The sequence below is a fragment of the Hemiscyllium ocellatum genome, chromosome 13 (genome assembly GCF_020745735.1).
Source record: "Hemiscyllium ocellatum isolate sHemOce1 chromosome 13, sHemOce1.pat.X.cur, whole genome shotgun sequence".
NCBI classification, from domain to species: domain Eukaryota; kingdom Metazoa; phylum Chordata; class Chondrichthyes; order Orectolobiformes; family Hemiscylliidae; genus Hemiscyllium; species Hemiscyllium ocellatum.
Window position 1 is genome coordinate 77,626,272 of NC_083413.1, and position 18,381 is coordinate 77,644,652.

The 18,381-nt window shown below is 47.5% G+C and overlaps 1 protein-coding gene across 1 annotated transcript in view; it reads right to left on the reverse strand.

The window, feature by feature from the left end:
* Positions 1-18,381, reverse strand: part of ankmy1 (ankyrin repeat and MYND domain containing 1) — a 95,306-nt gene that overhangs the window by 34,524 nt on the left and 42,401 nt on the right. The window contains exons 7-12 of the mRNA XM_060833954.1: positions 14,509-14,990; positions 13,642-13,813; positions 8,358-8,501; positions 6,969-7,121; positions 6,157-6,264; positions 4,072-4,203 (exon numbers count right to left, since the gene is read on the reverse strand). Coding sequence (XP_060689937.1) covers positions 4,072-4,203; positions 6,157-6,264; positions 6,969-7,121; positions 8,358-8,501; positions 13,642-13,813; positions 14,509-14,990 — 1,191 coding nt within the window. The remainder of the gene's footprint in view (positions 1-4,071; positions 4,204-6,156; positions 6,265-6,968; positions 7,122-8,357; positions 8,502-13,641; positions 13,814-14,508; positions 14,991-18,381) is intronic.

An 18,381-nucleotide genomic window follows, 5' to 3' on the forward strand; every position in this document is an offset into this window, starting at 1 on the left:
TTCCTCCTCCAAGTCATTAATATTATTGTAAAGAGTTTGTCTCCTGTGGTATAAATTGCTGTGATTGTTTGAAATTTAGCATTTGTGCTGATGTGCACAAAGCAAATGGGCAGCACTTTTCAGCTCAGTGCTGCCAAGGGCGTGTTTAATGACAGCTCTTAGGCAGGAGATAAATTGGAATGGAACTGTTGCACCTCCTCTTCCTGGGAGAGAGCATCTTGCTTTTACGTGCTGACTCTCCACAGGTTCAATGCAGCGCCTCAATGTGCATGAGTCAAAGGATCAGAACACACAGGATCATGAGACATTGCTCTGAGGTGGACGCAGAGATGCTTCAGTGTGACTTGGACAAGTTGACTGAGTGGGAAAATAATGGCAGATGATGTGTAACTTGGATAAACGTGAGCCTTTCCACATTGGTAGCAGTAACAGGAAGACAGTTTATTATCTGAATGGCTGGGAAAGGAGGAGGTACCAAGAGAACTTGGGGTTCTTTTACACCAGTCGCTGAAAGTAAGCGTGCAGGTGCAGTAGGTGGCCTTCACCGAGAGGGGATTCAGGAACAGAGATGTCTTGCTGTAATTATATAGGGCCTTTCTGAGACCTTACTCAGAGTATTGTGTGCAGTTTTGGTCTGTTTATCTGAGAAAGTTGTTCTGGCTACAGAGGGAGTTTACCATACTGATTTCTGGAAAGTTGGACTGATAAATGGAGACAGACTGGGTTGGTTGGGATTACATTCAGTGGCATTCAGAAGAATGAGGTGCGGAGGATTGGGTGGATCTCATAGAATCCAATACAATTCTAACAAGACTAGAATAGGTAAAGCAGGAAGGGTATTCCCATTGACCCACGGACCAAAGGGTCACAGTATAGGTATACTGGTTTGATTGGGATGAGGAGAAATTTCTTCATTCAGAAGTGGGTGAGCCCATGGTATTTCATGCTGAAGGAAGTGGTTCAGGCCAAAACAATGATGTTTTCAAGGAGTTAGATAAAATTCTTAGAGTTATCGAGTGCTACAGCACAGAAACAGACCCTAACAAGTCTGTGCCAAGCACAGTCCCAAACCAAACGAGTCCCATCTGCTTGCTCTTGTCCATATACCTCCAAACACTTCTTATTCACATATTTATCCAAATGTCTTTTAAACATTGTAACCGTACCCTCATCCACCATTTTATCTGAATTTTCATACCACAAATGAACCACTCTCTGTTTAAAGAAGTTGCCCTCATGTCTTTCTCCTGTCCCCTTCCATGTCCCCTAGTCTTGAAATGCCCCACTCTAGGGAAAAAATACCTGCCATTCACCTTTTTTAATCTATGCCCTCAAGATTTTACAAACCTCTATAAGGCCAATCCTCAACCTCCTACGCTCCAGTGAAAGAAATCCCAGCCTATCCAGCTGCTCCTTATAATTCAACCCCTTCATTCCTAGTAACAGCCTGGTAAATGTTTTCTAAATTCTTTTCAGTTTAATAATACCCTTCCTTTAACAGGGTGACATAAGTGGACACAGTACTCTAGAGCAGGCCTGACCAACGTCCTGTACAATCTCAACATGACGTACCCAACTCCTATACTCAAAGGACTGAGCAATGAAGGCAAGTGTGCTGAACGTTTCTTAACCACCCTGTCTACATGTGATGCAAACTTCAAAGAATTATGTACCTGAACCCCTAGGTCTCTACGTTCTACTGCATGACCTTACCATTAATTGTATAAGTCCTGCCCTTGTTCGTTTGACCAAAATCTCACATTTATACAAATTAAACTCCATCTGCTGGTCCTCAGCCCATTGACCCAATTCATGAAGAATTACTGTCTTCACTGTCTGCTATACCACCAATCTTGGTGTCATCCACAAACTTACTAACCATGTCTACTCTCATCCATTTCGTATAAATGACAAACCAGAGCGGGCTGAGAGGCCTCCAAGTCTGAGAAACAACTCTCCATAATCACTCTCTGTCTCTTATTGTTCAGCCAATTTTGTGTCCATTTGGCAAGCTCACCCAGAGTCCCATGTGCTCTAACTTTACTGATTAGTCGACTGTGTGGAACACTGTCAAAGGCTTGACTAAAATCCAAGTAAACAATAGCTACTGCTCTGTCCTCATCAATCTGCTTGGTTACTAGAGTCATAGAGATTTACAGCACGGAAACAGACCCTTTAGTCCAATTCATCCACGCTGACCAGATATCCCAGCCCAATCTAGTCCCATTTGCTGGCATTTGGCCCATATCCCTCTCAACCCTCCCTATTCATATACCCATCCAGGCACCTTTTAAATGTTGCAATTGTATCAGTCTCTACCTAATAGGTCAAGGGGTTTCAGGAGAGACAGGGATGAAGAGCAATGATCGTGTTTATTGGAGACTCAGGCTTGAAGGGCTGAATAGCATATTCCTGCTCCTACGTTCTATACATCTATGATCCTGGACCGATCCATCATTCTTCAGGCATTTCCAACTGAAGGCCATTGAGTAGACTAGTGAACCATTAAACCTGCTGGAAATGACAGAGGTGTGGGAGGGCAGAGGTTATGGTGGAGATGGTGCGATGTCACTGGAATAGTTTTGCAGACACAGGTTGCTGTTATGGGGTCAAATTGCATCGGGAGAGCTGCTGGAGTTAACTTAAAGCACACTAATAAAATCTGGGATGGTGATGGTGACATTACCGTGAAATGTTGTAAGAATCTATCCAATTCACAAATGTCCTTTAGGAAGGAAATCCATTGTCCTGCTCTGGTCTGGGCTACATGTGACTCTAGATCCACCCAGAGTCATCCGGTATGGAAACAGACAGTTCGCCCCAACTTGTCCATGTCGACCAGCTTTCCCAAACTGATCTCGTCCCACTTGCCTGTGTTTGACGCATAGCCCTCTCGGAGAAAGTGAGGACTGCAGATGCTGGAGATCACAATCAAAAAATGTGGTGCTGGTAAAGCACAGCAGGTCAGGCCCTCTGTGCTTTCCCAGCACCACACTTTTCAACCCATATCCCTCTAAATCATGTAGCTGTCCAAATGTCTTTTTATTGTTGTAACTGTGCCAGCCTGATCCATACAAGAAGCACCACCTTTTCTGTGGAAAGGTTGCCCCCTCAGGCCCTGGGCAGCATGGTGGTTCAGTGGTTAGCACTGCTTTCTCACAGCACTAGGGAGCTGGGTTCGATTCCCGCCTCGGGCGACTGCCTGTTTATAGGTTTGCACATTCTCCCCGTGTATGCATGGGTTTCCTCCGGGTGCTCCGGTTTCCTCCCACAGTCCAAAGATGTGCAACTTCGGTGAATTAGCCACGCCAGATTGCTCAGGGAGGTGTCAGTTAGGTGCATTAGTCAGGGGAAATGTATAGTGATAGGGTAGGGGAATGGGTCTGGGTGTGTTACTCTTCGGAAGGTCAGTGTGGACTTGTTGGGCCAAATGGCCTGATTCCACACAGTAGGGATTCTATTATTCATTCATTCTATGTGCAGGTTATGTAGATTAGATTAGATTACTTACAGTGTGGAAACAGGCCCTTCGGCCCAACAAGTCCACACCAGCCCGCCGAAGCGCACCCACTCAGACCCATTCCCCCACACCTAACACTACGGGCAATTTAGCATGGCCAATTCACCTAACCTGCACATTTTTTGGACTGTGGGAGGAAACCGGAGCACCCGGAGGAAACCCACGCAGACACGGGGAGAACGTGCAAACTCCACACAGTCAGTGGCCTGAGGCGGGAATTGAACCCGGGTCTCTGGCGCTGTGAGGCAGCAGTGCTAACCACTGTGCCACCGTGCCGCCATGCTAAACTCCCCCCGTAGTATCTAGGGATGCGCCCTTTGAGTGGGCTAGCCATGGGAAGTGCAGGATTACAGGGATAGGGCAGGGAGTGGGTCCAGAAGGGAAGCTCATCGATAGGCAATATGGCCTGCTTCCAGGGACTCTGTAGCGATCTCCTCAATATGATAGGTTCTTCATTTCCCTCTTCAGCATGGTACCCAGCAATGATTCCAACCCCCCGGCACCCCCCGCTCCCCCCCTTCCTCAGTTGGCTGGGTTTTTCTGTCACTTACCAATGCGAGTCTGCCCGTCAGGCTCCTCTTGTGCTCGTACCTGGTGTTGACAGCAGTGCACATCGCACTCCCCAGTCCGTGGGTCAGCGGCAGGTTCGGCTCAGCTCCGTTAGCCAGCAGCTCGTTCACTGCCTGGGGACAGATGGAGGGCAGAGAGAGAGAGGGTTCAGAGGTCACCGAACGTTTGCTCCTGGCGGGACCCGAGAACTAGTGCAGCCCGACTCCCTCAAGCTGACAGTGGGAGTGGGTGTGAGAGCAACACCACAGGAAAGGGGGGAAGCTAGTGGCTCTGGGCTAACCCTGGGCATGTTGTTGGGGTGGGGGAGTGGGGCGGGGGGGTCTACAGAGGTTGGAGCAGAGAGGTGGGAGGAGGCCGCTTCACCTGGATCCCTTGCGAAGTGGGCATGCTGTCTCAGGAAGGTCCCAAACTGGAACAGCCTGGCCGAATAAATACCAGCCTCTGAGCTCCAAACACCATGAGTATCGTGCAGTCAGATTGGGATCTTGCTACGCAAAATTGGCTGGCAAGGTAACGTACGTTGAGCGCCAGTCGTGACTCAGTTGTGCAGTCTGCTCAAGAACATAGGGTGTTCAAAACGCACTGAGTGGAGTAATAATGGCACACTTAGAATAGTATAAAAGCTAACCCTAAGCCACTCAATTTGGTGGAGCCCAGGATTCAGAATTCTGAGTCACCAGCATTTGCTACGAAACACTTGGGACAGTTCAACTGATACTTGGACCCCACCACTCCGGGTCTCCACGTAAGTTCAAAACTTAATCAAGCTCCCCAATTTGCCTGCGGGATGGACTCAGATCAAGAGAAAACACTGAGCAGATTTTTGTTCCCAATAAGGAGGAATATTTGTTGCAAATAAATCAATTCACACCAGAGGCCAACAAATCAACTTACAACTCAAATTGATGAAAGAATTGACAGTCCTTTCTTAAATCTTTAATGCAGACTTTTTCCAACATTCACTCAAGGGATGTGGGCATCGCTGGCCGGGCCCAACATTTATTGCCCATCCCTAGTTGCCCTTGAGTGGTGGGAAGGTGGCAGGGGTAATGTTAGATGAGGGCAAAGCCAGACCAGTAAGAGGTTGAACTTTGAGACTGGCAGCAGGATGATTCTAGACTGGAGAGATGAGGGGAGGGGTGAGGGGAGATGAGGGGAGCATAAGGGTGGGGCGGGTGGGTTTCAGAATCTTTCCTGAAGAAGGGCTCATGCCCAAAAGGTTGACTCTCCTGCTCCTTGGATGCTGCCTGACCTGCTGCGCTTTTCCAGCAACACATTTTCAGCAGTGAATCTAATGGCAAGGTTTCTTTGTCTGCTTCACTCCCTCTCTAAATAACTGGTCAGCATTGTTCCTCATATAAATTTGCTCCCTCTTCTGCCCTCATTTTCAATTTGCAACTTTAAAATAATCTCTGTATTTATTTGATGTATTCACATTTAACTGCATTTTTCCTGCAAGTTATAGCAGAGTACAGCCACAATAGGGAAGAGCCTGCCAGTTATATATGATGCACTTGCACCATCATGCGGCGAATCTTAGTATTGCAGGAAGCTGAAGGTAACATTAAAAGCAGCCACATTAATCCTCAAACCCTATTAGGCCAGAGGATTTTCAATAGGAAGTTGACCAACACCTTAAATAGGGCAAAGGTTACTTTCTAGTTCATTCCCTTCTCCCTTTTCTTCATGTCCAAATGTTAAACTTGTCAAGGATCAAAAAGGTCAGTCTCCCTCACCAAGAGGACAACTCCACCCCTCCCTCCCCCTCTAATGAGTCAACCCTCTCCTCAGAATCTGCAAATCCCTGGGCAAACCCATGAGCATTTCCCATTATAGAGTGCACTCCAGTGCCTGCCCCGAGTGGTCACATCTGGTACCTCAGTGGTCTTGGCAAATTCTCTAACTTGGATTGACCCACAGTGAGCCCAATCTAATCCTCGCTCGCTACACACAGACTTGGTTCATTGAGAATCTTTGCAGGACACACAGTGTCAATATAGCTGCGTCATGGGATATGGGTGAGAATGTGAACAAACATTTTCAAAGTGTTCGAAGGGAGCACCTACCAGGTCATTTCCACTAGCGATTGCCAACGAAAGGGGTGAGTGACCACTCCACAGTAAATTGGGATTAGCCTTGTGCAGCAGGAGCAGTCTGACAATCTGGTGGGCGTCCTGAAATGACACGTGATGCCCATCATCAATAAACACTCACTGTCAGCTGTCAGGATTGAACCATTGCAACACAGCCTCCAGATACAGCCCAACCCACACACACACACACACCCCACACACACACACACACACCTGGCCTGTAAGACTGCACTGCTGCTGATCCCATCTCAGCGGCACTGAGAATATTCCACCCCATTGATCATTACAGAAGGGAGCCCACATCAGGTCTGTCCTACACATGACTCCAGGCCCACAGTGATGTGTTTGGCTCTTAACTGCCCTCTGAACTGGCTGAGGAAGGCTCTCGGTTGTTGGGCAGTTAGGGATGGGCAGTAAATGCTAACCTTGCCATCAACGGCCATTCAGGAGAGAGAAAGCGCTTATCCTGAAAGCAGCACTGCAACTTCTATCAGTCACTGGTGGAATGCAGTGTTTGTATTGAGTCTGCCATGTAACTTCTAGCCAATGGAACTCTGCCTCCAACGGGTGGGTTTACTAATCCCAAACAACAGCACTGAAGATCACTCCCCTCAATGTTGACATTGGGTGAGTGTCAGGTTCTGCCCCCCACCTACTCATCCAGCACCCAAAACAGCCCCTACCTTCTCCCCCAATGCGGTATCTACCTAACCCACCAGAAGGCGGGTCAGGAGCTGGCCAGGCAGCACGGAGAGAGGGGGGAAAACACCAGTATGTTCTCTTACCTTGTGGTTATCTTCACGTTGGCAAGCAATATGCAGCGGGGTTCGTCCATCTTCGATGGGCACTATGTCGGTGGGCGTAAAGTAATGTGATGGCACTCCCATCAAATTGGGGCTCTTCAGGATCATACCTGTGGGCTCCTCTATCTGGATGTCCTGCCAGAGAGACAACTCATGACTGGGTGTCGCTTTCTCACGTCGCCCAAGAGGGACGGCCCTGCTGATGACCCGCTGTGGGTACAGGAGGCTGGTTCACCTCTCCCCAACACCAGCCCTGGAGTCTGTCCCATCAGACTGCACCCTAACCAGTGTCTGTCCTTACACCAGCCAAGCCATGGCCACACTGTTGGGGCTGGGTCTACGCCCAGCAGTTGGATCAGGCTGGACGGGAAGGTGAGGTGGCATTGGTACTGGGGCGGGTAATCCAGAATGGCGACATGGGTTTCAACTCAAACATGGCAGATGGTGGAAGGTGAACTCCAAGAACAAACTGGAATTAAAGGCAAGCATTAATGTTAACCATTGCTGCAAAAAGCCCATCTGGTTCACTAATGTCCTTCAGGGACGGAAACTGGTCCTTACCTGGCCTGGCCTACAGACCCACAGCAATGTGGTTGACTCTGAACTGCCCTCTGGGCAATAAATGCTGGTCTAGCCAATGGTGCCCTGAAGAACAATTAATAGGAATATTTGAGGTGTTTCGGTGGAAGGAAGTCTTGGTCTTCCTAACACTGCCACTTGCATCACTGTCCCTGGACACTGCAGTTCCTGTTCCAGAGGGTAGATGCCTTTTCTGAGCTGCAATGATTGTTGGAGAGCCAAAAGTGGACGGGCTACATAAATAGGTTTTGTGGTCAATAGGCAATTTGCTTTGAATTCATGGAATCCCTAGAGTGTGGAAGCAGGCCATTTGGCCCGTTGAGTCCATCCTGACCCCTCCAAAGAGCATTCAACCCCTACCTTATCCCTGCAACCCCACATTTCCAATGGCAAATCCATCCAACCTGGATTGTGGGAGGAAACCAGAGCACACCCACGGGGAGAATGTGCAAACTCCATGCAGGCAGTCACTCGAGGCTGGAATCGAACCCGGATCCCTGGCACTGTGAGGCAGCAGTGCAAACCACTGAGCCACTGTGCTGCTCCAACTCAGAGCTCCAAGTTACCTAAAACAAAAACCCAGTCTCGACGTTTTGCGCCCTCCGAAGCAACGAGGAACTCTCCTGAAACCGAAAAATGCAGCTAGACCTGGTGGGCAATTTCAGGGCCTCCCTTATAGCTCTGCCTCCTTCCTTGGATAAGGAGGAGTGGAGCTGCTGTCTCCTTCCCGTGGGAGGTTCAGGGAGTTCCTCACAACATACAAGTGCAGGATATACGTGTTAAACGGCGTACCATGTCAGGCTCGTAGATCACTTTGTCATCGTACGCTCCTTCGTTAGGGTTGGCTGCAGCATTAAGCAGCAGCTCAGTAATCAACACTCCTTGCTTGCCAGGGATCGCCACAGAGACGTGGAGTGGGGTCAGTCCATCAATTTCCTTTATCTGCAAGAAAACAGCCACAAAACCAGCAGTCTTGGTGTTTACCTGCACTGGCTTCTCACACGCTGGCTTCAATCAGACATGCTGAGCCTGCCTCTGCTATCGATAGTTACCCAGTCAGATACTGGAAGCTGAGACCGGGTGACGGGCATGTAGAGGGAGGAGAGTGGTGCCAGTGCATTCTAAGTGATTAAAGACTTAACAGCAATCTAGGTTTGTTCAATACATTGCAACAGTTGCATGACACTTTGATCTCTTACTTATAAATTCTGTGTCCTATGATCCTTTCCCACTAGCTATCAGATGAAGGAGCAGCCCTTCAAAAGCTTGTACTTCCAAATAAACCTGTTGGACTGTAACTTGGTGTTGCGCGATTTTTAACAGTGCCCATTGGAACCACTCACAGACTATTCGGAAGTGACTGTCTTCCCTGGAAGATAGTGGGAGATGTTACTTGGTGGGGAGTGAGGTGTACAGGGAATGCAAAGGGCCTCCTCAGGGATTTGGACAGGCAGGAACGGACAGGACACAGTCATATGAAATATAATGGGGGGGGGGGTAAGGTGGTGGTGTAGCAAAATTCTCAACCGGATTGACAGAGTATTTGCAGAAAGGGTGTTACCTGTTGGTGTGGGGGCCTAGGATCAGGGGACACAGTATCAGACTGTGATGAAGATGTTCCTTTGGCAAGGTTAGGTTGTCTTTCAGAGAGGTTGTAAACAACAAAAGGTTCCGACTGGTCTGAGTTTGGATGGATGGCAGGGCCAATTTGTTTACAGCTAACCGATATTGCCGCAGACAGAAGGCTTTCAAGTTTTGGAAAAAAAAGCACTTGTATAATGAAAGGGGAGTGGCCAGTTCTAGTAGCTATTCTTTGGTTTGGTTTAATGCAGCTGTGAGTGTGGGTTGTGAGGAAAGGCTACTGTAGTCTCTCTCTCTCTCTCTCTCTGTAACATCAAGCCTGTAAGACCTTGTTTGATTTTACCTTTTCTGCCAAGGAGTGTTATGGGGATGCTCGCGAGTATTTTGGAACAGAATCATTAAGTTTGGAATGTCTGTTGGGTTTTCGGATTGGATAAGTCATTCGGTAATCTGTTGTCTTTTTTTTGTGTTTCGTTCAGTAATCTTGTAATTTAATTCTGTTTTGTTTTAAACTAAGTGGTTTGACTAGCTGATTCTCTCCTGGAATATCCACTATACATCTGTTTAAAAGTTAGGGTCTGGGCTATCTTCTTGAAATGGTTTGAGGGCTTCTGACCTGGTCCATAACACATACTAAAAGGCAATCCATTTCAGAGTGAGATAGAGACGTACTCTTTCACTCAGAGAATGGTAAATCTTTGTATTCATCAGCCCGAGAGGGATATGGAAGCTGATTCACAGAGTTTGATTCAGACAGAAATTGGTAGAATTCTAGTCACTGATGATATTGAGGGATATGGCATTAAGCTGGATAATCAACATTATTGAGTACGGCAAAGCGTCTTTGAAGCGCTGAATGGCCTACTCCTGTTGGTATGTTCTTACATTGCTATTTGTCCTGCTTCAGATTAGGAACTGGGTGAAATGGGACTTGGTAGATGTGAAGCAACAACACGATAATGCCCAAAGAAACTGTCCTGGATGAGGGCTCCTTGCTCAGAAAACAATACCGAAGATCAAGGGAGAACAGAGTGAGACGGTGAGTTGTGGGTTTTAAATTTCACCCCCATCCCACCATCCAATTCCAGGATCCAATCACAGAGCTTTGGGGTGATGCTAAGTGTGCCATGAATGTTTTCCCGGGTGTGGTGTCTGCACCATCTCTCATTACCATTCCTGAATTCCTCCCTATCGGCAGAATCTGAACTGGGCGGAAGTGGGTACTGCAGATGCTGGAGATTAGACACAAGATTAGTGCGGTGCTGGAAAAGCACAGCAGGTCAGGCAGCATCCGAAGAACAGGAGAATTGACGTTTCGGGCAAAGGCCCTTCATCAGGAATCGGAACTGGTCCAGCCGTCTAATGCTGGGGCGACAAGCTCAAGTTAGAGGCTGGAGCTCCTGCATTGAGTATCTCACCTCCTGACTCCCCAAAGTCTGTCCATCATTTACAAGGCACAGGCCAAGCGTGTGATGGAATACTCCCCACGTGCCCGGAGGAGTGCAGCTCCAACAACACTCAAGATGTTTGACACCATGCAGTACAAAGCATCCTGCTGAACTCTTATCATCTAACCATCTTTAACATGCATTCCCTTCATCTTGAAGTTACAATGGGGCAGCGATGTGTGAATCATAGAAAAGATGCACTGTACTAACTTATGATTAGATTAGATTCTCTACAGCGTGGAAATAGGCCCTTCAGCCCAACAAGTCCACATCGACCCTCCGAAGAGTACTCACCCAGATCCATTTCCCCCTGACTAATGCACCTAACACTAGGGGCAATTTAGCATGGCCGATTCATCTGACCTGCACATCTTTGGATTGTGGGAGGAAACCCATGCAGATACGGGGAGAATGTGCAAACTCCACACAGACAGTCACCCCAGGCTGGAATCGAACCTGGGACCCGGGTGCTGTGAGGCAGCAGTGCTAACCACTGAGCCACCATGCCACCCTCAAGGCTCTTTTGACATCACTTTCAAAACCCAAAACCACTTCCATTTAGAAGGATAAGGGCAGAAGATACATGGGAATACCACGCACCCCTGCAAGTTCCCCTCCAACGCACTCACCATTGGAAATATATTATCGTTGCCTCCCTGTCGCTGGGTCAAAATCCTGGAATTCCCTCCTTAATGGCATTGAGGGTCAACCCACAGTAATGGACTGCAGTGGTTAAAGAAGGCAACTCACCACCAACTACTCAAGGGACAACTAGGGATAGACAGTAACTGGCAGCAACACGCACATCTCAAGATTGAATGAAAAACAAAACATTCCATAGATATCCCTTCTTTTCTGGTCTTATTTTTTAACTCTTTCATGGAGTATGGGTCATCAATGGGCTAGCATTTGTTGTCCATTTACCTTGACTCGCATTCACCGTCCCCTCCCCACTGACTCCTCCCATCACTGACTTACTCTCTCATCCCCCAGCATACCAATGCACGCCCCTCCATCCTGACTCATCCTGGTCTCAATGACTGTCTCCTCACACCCACCCACATCGTCCCCCTTGGCTTCAGTCAATGAACCTGCAATCACAGCCTTCTCTGAATCAACATCAGGAGGTTGCAAACAGTGTCCCTGCCATTAGCAGCCATGTTATGGTCACCTTCATTGACGTTCTGTCAATGTCAATGCCTTGCCTTCTGTTGCCTGGAGTGTCCAAATCATTGAAGTAATGGCCTGAGCCCCACCATCAAGGTTACACCTCAGTATATCCTCTCCCTGCCTTCTCTCAGCTTGTGCACCAAATGATTCTCATCCTCAGCAAGTTTGATTTCAACTCCCTCTGACCCCTGTGTTCACTTACGCAATGCACTTAGATCCCAAATCATCCCCAACAAACCCATCTCTTAGTTGCTTTGTAGTACAGAAGTGGTCATGCTGCTGGGGGGGAGAAAAAATCTTGTTGAAGCTTTTTGTTTTGCGCTCACCAGGACAATTTACAAGCAAGATCAAAGCAAAGCAGCAGGGAGAGGACAGATTGGTGAGCAAGTGTACTCTGATTGGTAGAGGTATTCCCATCGAGAATACATCAGTTAAAGATGACTGGCAGTCAACAGCCAAGCACACCCATTTCTCTGTTCAAACTTACCAAGGTACTGCCAATACTGAACCAGTCCGCACTTGCAAAGCACAGTGATTATTAGATAAGATTTTGCAATTGGACAACACTTGCTGCATAGTGTGTGAAGAATTAAGCTGACCATTAATTCAGGATTGTCAGTTGGGCTCATAGTGCAGTGTGTACGGGAAGTGATACAGATTAACACCCAGTGCCCTGTACTCTGCAGACAACAGGAACATATGCACACACTGCACTCCTTCAAATTCAACACAACCATCATCTCATTCATTCCTCATGGCAATGCCTTTGTCAATCAGAGTTAAACCACCTGGATTAGCAGTGACTATGTGCCAGAAGTATTATTCCTCTTTCAAGTCCTGTTCCTGTTTTGAATGGCTTGGAAAACCCCATCTTTTCTACACCACCTTTCCAAGTTAGTGCTGAAGATGCAACCTTTGCCCTTTCACCCCCACCCAGGGGCCCAAGCACTAGTTCTGAATAAAATTGTGCTTCTTGCAATTTAGTTACCCGCACTCACAATGGTGTGCTCCTCACAAGATATACCTCCAGAATTCAGACTTCAGGTGGGACCCTTAGCTTCCAGGTGCCCTCATTTTAATTCTCTGCCTTGCTCTCACTCTCAAACCTCTGTCCTCAACCTGCTACAGAAACTGCACTAAATCTTTCGGACAATACACTTCACAGTCTTCCGGCCTCAGGAATGAGTCCTTGCCATTTCATAACCACTGCAGCCATTCTTCCTTTTAGGGGAGAAACGTGTGGGTAATGATTCTGCAGTTTCTGTTTATAAGTCCTCCTAACCTGTCATATTATCGCCCCCTTTTGCCTTGCACCATTATCCCTTTTCATAGAATCCCTACAGTGTGGAAGTAGGCCATTCCAACCAACAAGTCCACACCCACCCTCCGAACAGCATAATCCCTGTAATCCTGCATTTCCCACGGCTAACCCGCCTAGCCTAACGTCCCCGAACACTATGGGCAATGTAGCGCAGCTTTGGACTGTTTGAGGAAACCGGAGCAGCCGGAGGAAACCCACGCAGACACGGGGAGAATGTGCAAACTCCACACAGACAGTTACCTGAGGCTGGATTCGAACCCAGGTCCCCAATGCTGTGAGGCAGCTGTGCTAACCACTGAACCACCGTGTAGCCCCCTGCCCCCCCCCTTTTTTCATTTCAAACCTACCAACCATCTCTTTGTCAACTATTTCCTTAAAACTCAATCTTTGGATCTGCTTTCAACCATTTTTTATTCTGAAGCGTGTTTCGGCTGTTCAAAACTGCTTCAGTGTGTGCTGTTGTTGATGAAAGCTCATGCTGTCCCCTGCACTTGATTAACATGTTGAAGCATATCAATATGGCTACCCCCTTCGCTGTGCTGGTTTGGTGCATTACCTGTGACTGAATACGGGTGTTCGGATCTGCCTTGCTTTCCAGTAGCAATTTGACTGAGCTGAGGTCCCCAGCCAACATAGCGAGAAAGAGTGCTGGTATCGGATTAGTGGAAATATTGGGATCTGCTCCTCTTCGGAGAAGCAGGATGATGATTTCCCTTCTCTTCTGGTGCCTGGGAACGGGAAACATTTGGAAAAAAAATAGATTTATGCCATCCTTTAATCTACAATACCCTCCGCAAATCAAGGATTGACTATCTTTAATGCAGAAACGTAGGGTCAAACTCGACCGGGTATAACGAGCATGCAGTAATGGGACAATGAGGCATTAACTTGCTGCAGAGAGGTCAATATCATTAGTAATGGAACAGAAGCGAGTGTGAGGGTGACTCAGCCTTGGTTCTGTGCGGAATAATAGAGCAGGAGGCAGTAAGAGTTTAATCTGGGCCGATGCAGGGAACTTGCATGTTGGAATCCCTATGACGAGTTAGCAGGTATAGGCCTGGGTACGTACTGTAAAAAAAAACAAAGCCTTAACACACGAGAGTAACCCAGGCAAAAGAAAACCAATCTTGGGGTTGGATTGCAGATGGCGCTGATGCCATCCCCATGTGAGCCACTCAATGTTTGGCATTTTCGTGAGATTCTCAAGTGCAGCCTGCCCTGAATTTGAACCTCTGTTCGCAATGGGCCTTACACAGGAAGATAAGGGATGGGGAACAGAAACTGATGGAAAATCTATTGGGGTGGTCTTTTGACCCGGGTCACATGGGGCAAGCTAAAAACGTGCTTTGGGTCAGATTGAGCGGCATACATTTACGACACAGGCCCCGTCGGGTAAGGCAATATTTGCTCTTGTTGCACGTACTCAGATTTCATCGCGGCTATCCGCCAGACTTTCTCGTCGTGTTTGAAATCAGATGTCAGCATAGATTTCCCAGCCGAGCTCTTGAAACGCTGGTTCCTACTTAAGACGTGGGCAGCCCGCTGCAGCTGTTGGCCACTTATGTTGAACTGAAAATGGTGAACGCTCCGTGAGGATTCAAAGTAACCAATTGAGGGAGGCCCTACTGACGGTGACACAAGACTCTCCTCGTCGATTTCTGATGTGATAGTCTCACCGTCTACAGATCCTTCAAAATACGGAAGCTCGTGTACCTGCGCATCCTCTTCCTCTCTCCACGTCAGCTCTTCCTGTTGTGAAGCTACTAATGAAGTCTTCTTAAAGCTTATGCTGCCAACTCTTATCTTGCGGTCGTAAATTGAGAGCCTTTTGGCCATCTTCACCTGCGTTGTCAGTTCGTCATCCATCTCCATATCCTCTACCTTCCTTTCGGTCGCACTGGGAGGCTGGAGACAGGGGGAAAAAAAAATCCCAAAGTCAGCCAGCTCTCACCACAATGCAAGTGATTGTGAATACTGTAAGCAGGAAAAATCAGCAAGTGACTGAGAGGCAAGCGCAGGATTCTCTACGAGGTTGAATAGGTTAGGATGATTTTCACTAGAAAGACAGGGGTTGAGGGAAGAACCTGACTGAGATCTTCAAAATCATGAGAGGTACAGACAGGGTAGAGAGCAAGAAGCTGTTTCTCAGAGTGGGGGAACTCAATTACTCGGGGTCATGAGTTCAAAGTTGAAGGGGAAAAGTTTAAGGAGTTCTTTACGCAGGTGGGTGCCTGGAACGCGGAGGTGGTAGAGGCGGGCACAATAGCATTATAGAAGATGTATCTAGACAGATGCCTGAATGGGCGAGGAGCAGAGGGATACAGATGCTTTGAAAACAGGCGACAGTTTTAGATAGAGGATCTAGATCAGCACAGGCTTGGAGGGCCGAAGAGCGGAATTTTCATTGTTCTTTGTTAAACTGAGACCCTTTTTGTATCGGACCTAGGAGAGAGCGTGGGGTTAAGGTGAGTGTAAACTTTAGGCGGGGTTGGGGGAGGTGGTGGTGGGTTCCTTTTTGCAATGTGCCATTTCCAATCTCTGTGGAGATGTTTCACGTGGAAGACAGCTTTTATTGAATTCACAGCCTGAAGTGTTTGGTACTTTAGAGTGGGAGCTGAAAATGGCCAGAGGCAAGGTTCTGGAAAATGAGCCCAGAGTCTAAACACTTGGGTGTCTCCGCTCTAAAATGGAAGGCCAGTGACCCTCCAGGGAGCGAAAACCGCACAAAGGGAAGAACTTCTGCATGTCGCAGCCTACTTCAAACGCTTACTGTCGGAGCGGCAAACAGAGGCTTGCTTTCCAAGGCTGTGAAAGCCAAAACAGGTGCGGGAGGGACAAGCTACACAGAACCATAGACAATTAGGAGCAGGATTAGGCCAATCGGTCCTTCGATCCTGCTCAGCCATGACTGACCATCCAACTTTTCCCATTTATCCCCCATACCCTTTGATCCCTTAAGCACCAAGTGCTTTATCTTGAAGTCACACAATATGTTTGCCTCAGTTGCTTACTGTGGCAGTGAATTCTACAGGCCCACCACTCCCAGTGAAAACATTTCTCTGCATCTCACTCCGAAATGGTTTACCCCACATCTAGAACCAGTTCTGGACTCCCATTTTATAGGTTTCCCACCCCTAAGCCTCTGAGTACTAGTGAACATAATCTTTAACCGATACAACCTCTTCGCAGGGAATCAACTTGGTAAATGTTCACTGCACTCTCTCTCTCTCTCGCAAGGACATCCTTTCTCTGACAGAGAGGGCAAAACTGCACACGGTATTCCAGGTCTGGTCTCACCAAGGCATTGCTCAACTGCAGCAAGACACCCGTGCTCCAGAACTCAAATCCTCTCGCTATGAAGGCCCATACACCAATGCCAACTGCACCTACATGCTCACTTTCAGGGACACATGTACCAGGAGAACCTACACCTGCTGTTTCCCCAGCATTACACTGTCTTCCTATTTACCTGTGTACAGGCAGTCCCAATCACACGGGCTCCATTTTGTATTTTTATTGCAAACTCCCAGGAGGTCAGAACAATTTAATGCCAATCTTTTAAAAGGAGAAAAATTCCTTTTATGTACCCCTTCAAGACATTCCAGCTATCATGCATTGGAGGCTGGGGTGAAGGAAGGGTTCCTGATGAAGGCTTTTGTCCGAAACGTCAATTCTCCTGCTCTTCGGATACTGCCTGACCTGCTGTGCTTTTCCAGCACCACTCTAGTCTTGACTCTAATCTCCAGCATCTGCTGTACCACTTTCGCCTAGTGGAGGAAGATGTCTATTATCATCAGGAGGGAAAGTAGACTCCAGATGGAGGCTTTGAGGAGGGAGTGGGATCAGATCACTGTGTCGGACCATCCTGAGGACTGGCTTCACAAGAAGTTCCAATGGCCTCACAGTGATGATCAAGGTAGGTGAATGCACCTTGAATTGCCACAGCACATCAACTGCATAATGGGACCTCATTCACTGAAGAGTATACCATATCTCACCGACCAACAATCCAAAACTTACATTAAATGATTTGAGAAATCAGCAATACCAACTACTCTCAGTGGCAATGACCATCATTGACTATCGCAAAAGCCCACCTCATTCACCAATGCCCTTGAAGGAAAGACACCTCTCTTCCTTCCCTGACCTGACCTATACATGACCCAGACCCACCAGCCTCGCTGCCTCTCAACTAGCCCCTGATGTGGCCTCACAAGCCGCTGATTTCAGACAGCAATTAGGGATGGAAAACAAATGATTTGCCAGCAACGTCCAGGTCCCGTGAAAGAATAGGGAAAAGGAAAACTCTCTATGAATCCGGAGCTCGTACACTTCATTTCACACTCACACACCCAGCATTTTCTCAAGCCTTGTCCCCAAAACTCCCAGCTTGCACATACTGTCAGCTATGCTAGGAACATCGCCCAAAAAGATTGCACTGACCGAAAAACTTTCATCTTTCTTGAAAAACAAGATGGTGGACCATCAGTGCCAACAAGGCTGCAGTGGCATTGAGAGGTATCCTTAGTTCAACCCGGAAGATGGAGCCTGGTATCTTTGGGGATGGCCATGATTGATGATGGAAGGGTACAATCCATTGCTCTCCTGTTTACATCAATTGCTGAAACTCTCTAATCCCTGCTGTCTCATTGGCTAGTCCAGTAATCCGCCAAATACAGGCAAATTATTTTTGTTAATTTCTCTATTCTGTACGTAAGGACTGTACCTAGATTCTCTGCAGCTAAGATGGTGCTGTGTGTTAATGACACACTGGAATTAATCCTGTAACTACAGAAGCTGTAGCAAGGTACCTAAGCTGGCACTGTAAGTGGTGACGGATAAGCTTTTCACGGTGCTCATTTCAGTACACGTGACAATAAAGCTGATTCAAATCAAGTCAAGACAAATTATTCACTTCCACCATTTCCTGCTGGCAAGTTCCAAATCCCCACTATCTTTTTAGTGAAGTCGTTACTTCTGAATGACGGAATCATAGAATTGTCCCAGGGCAGAAGGAAGCCATTCAGGCCACTGTGCTTGCACTGGCTTGTTAAATAAGCATTATTACCTAGTGCTAATCTTCTGTTATTCATGATGGTTTTGTCCAAATAACCATTCAGTACCTTCTTGAATGCCTCACTTGAACCAGCCTTCTACAGATCCCAGGCCGTGCATTCCAGACCCAAACTGCTTGCTGTATGTAAAAGATTTTCCTCAGATTACCCTTGGTTCTTCTACTGATCACTTTAAGTCAATACTCCCTTTTCCCTTTTACAAGTGAAAACAGTTTCTCTCT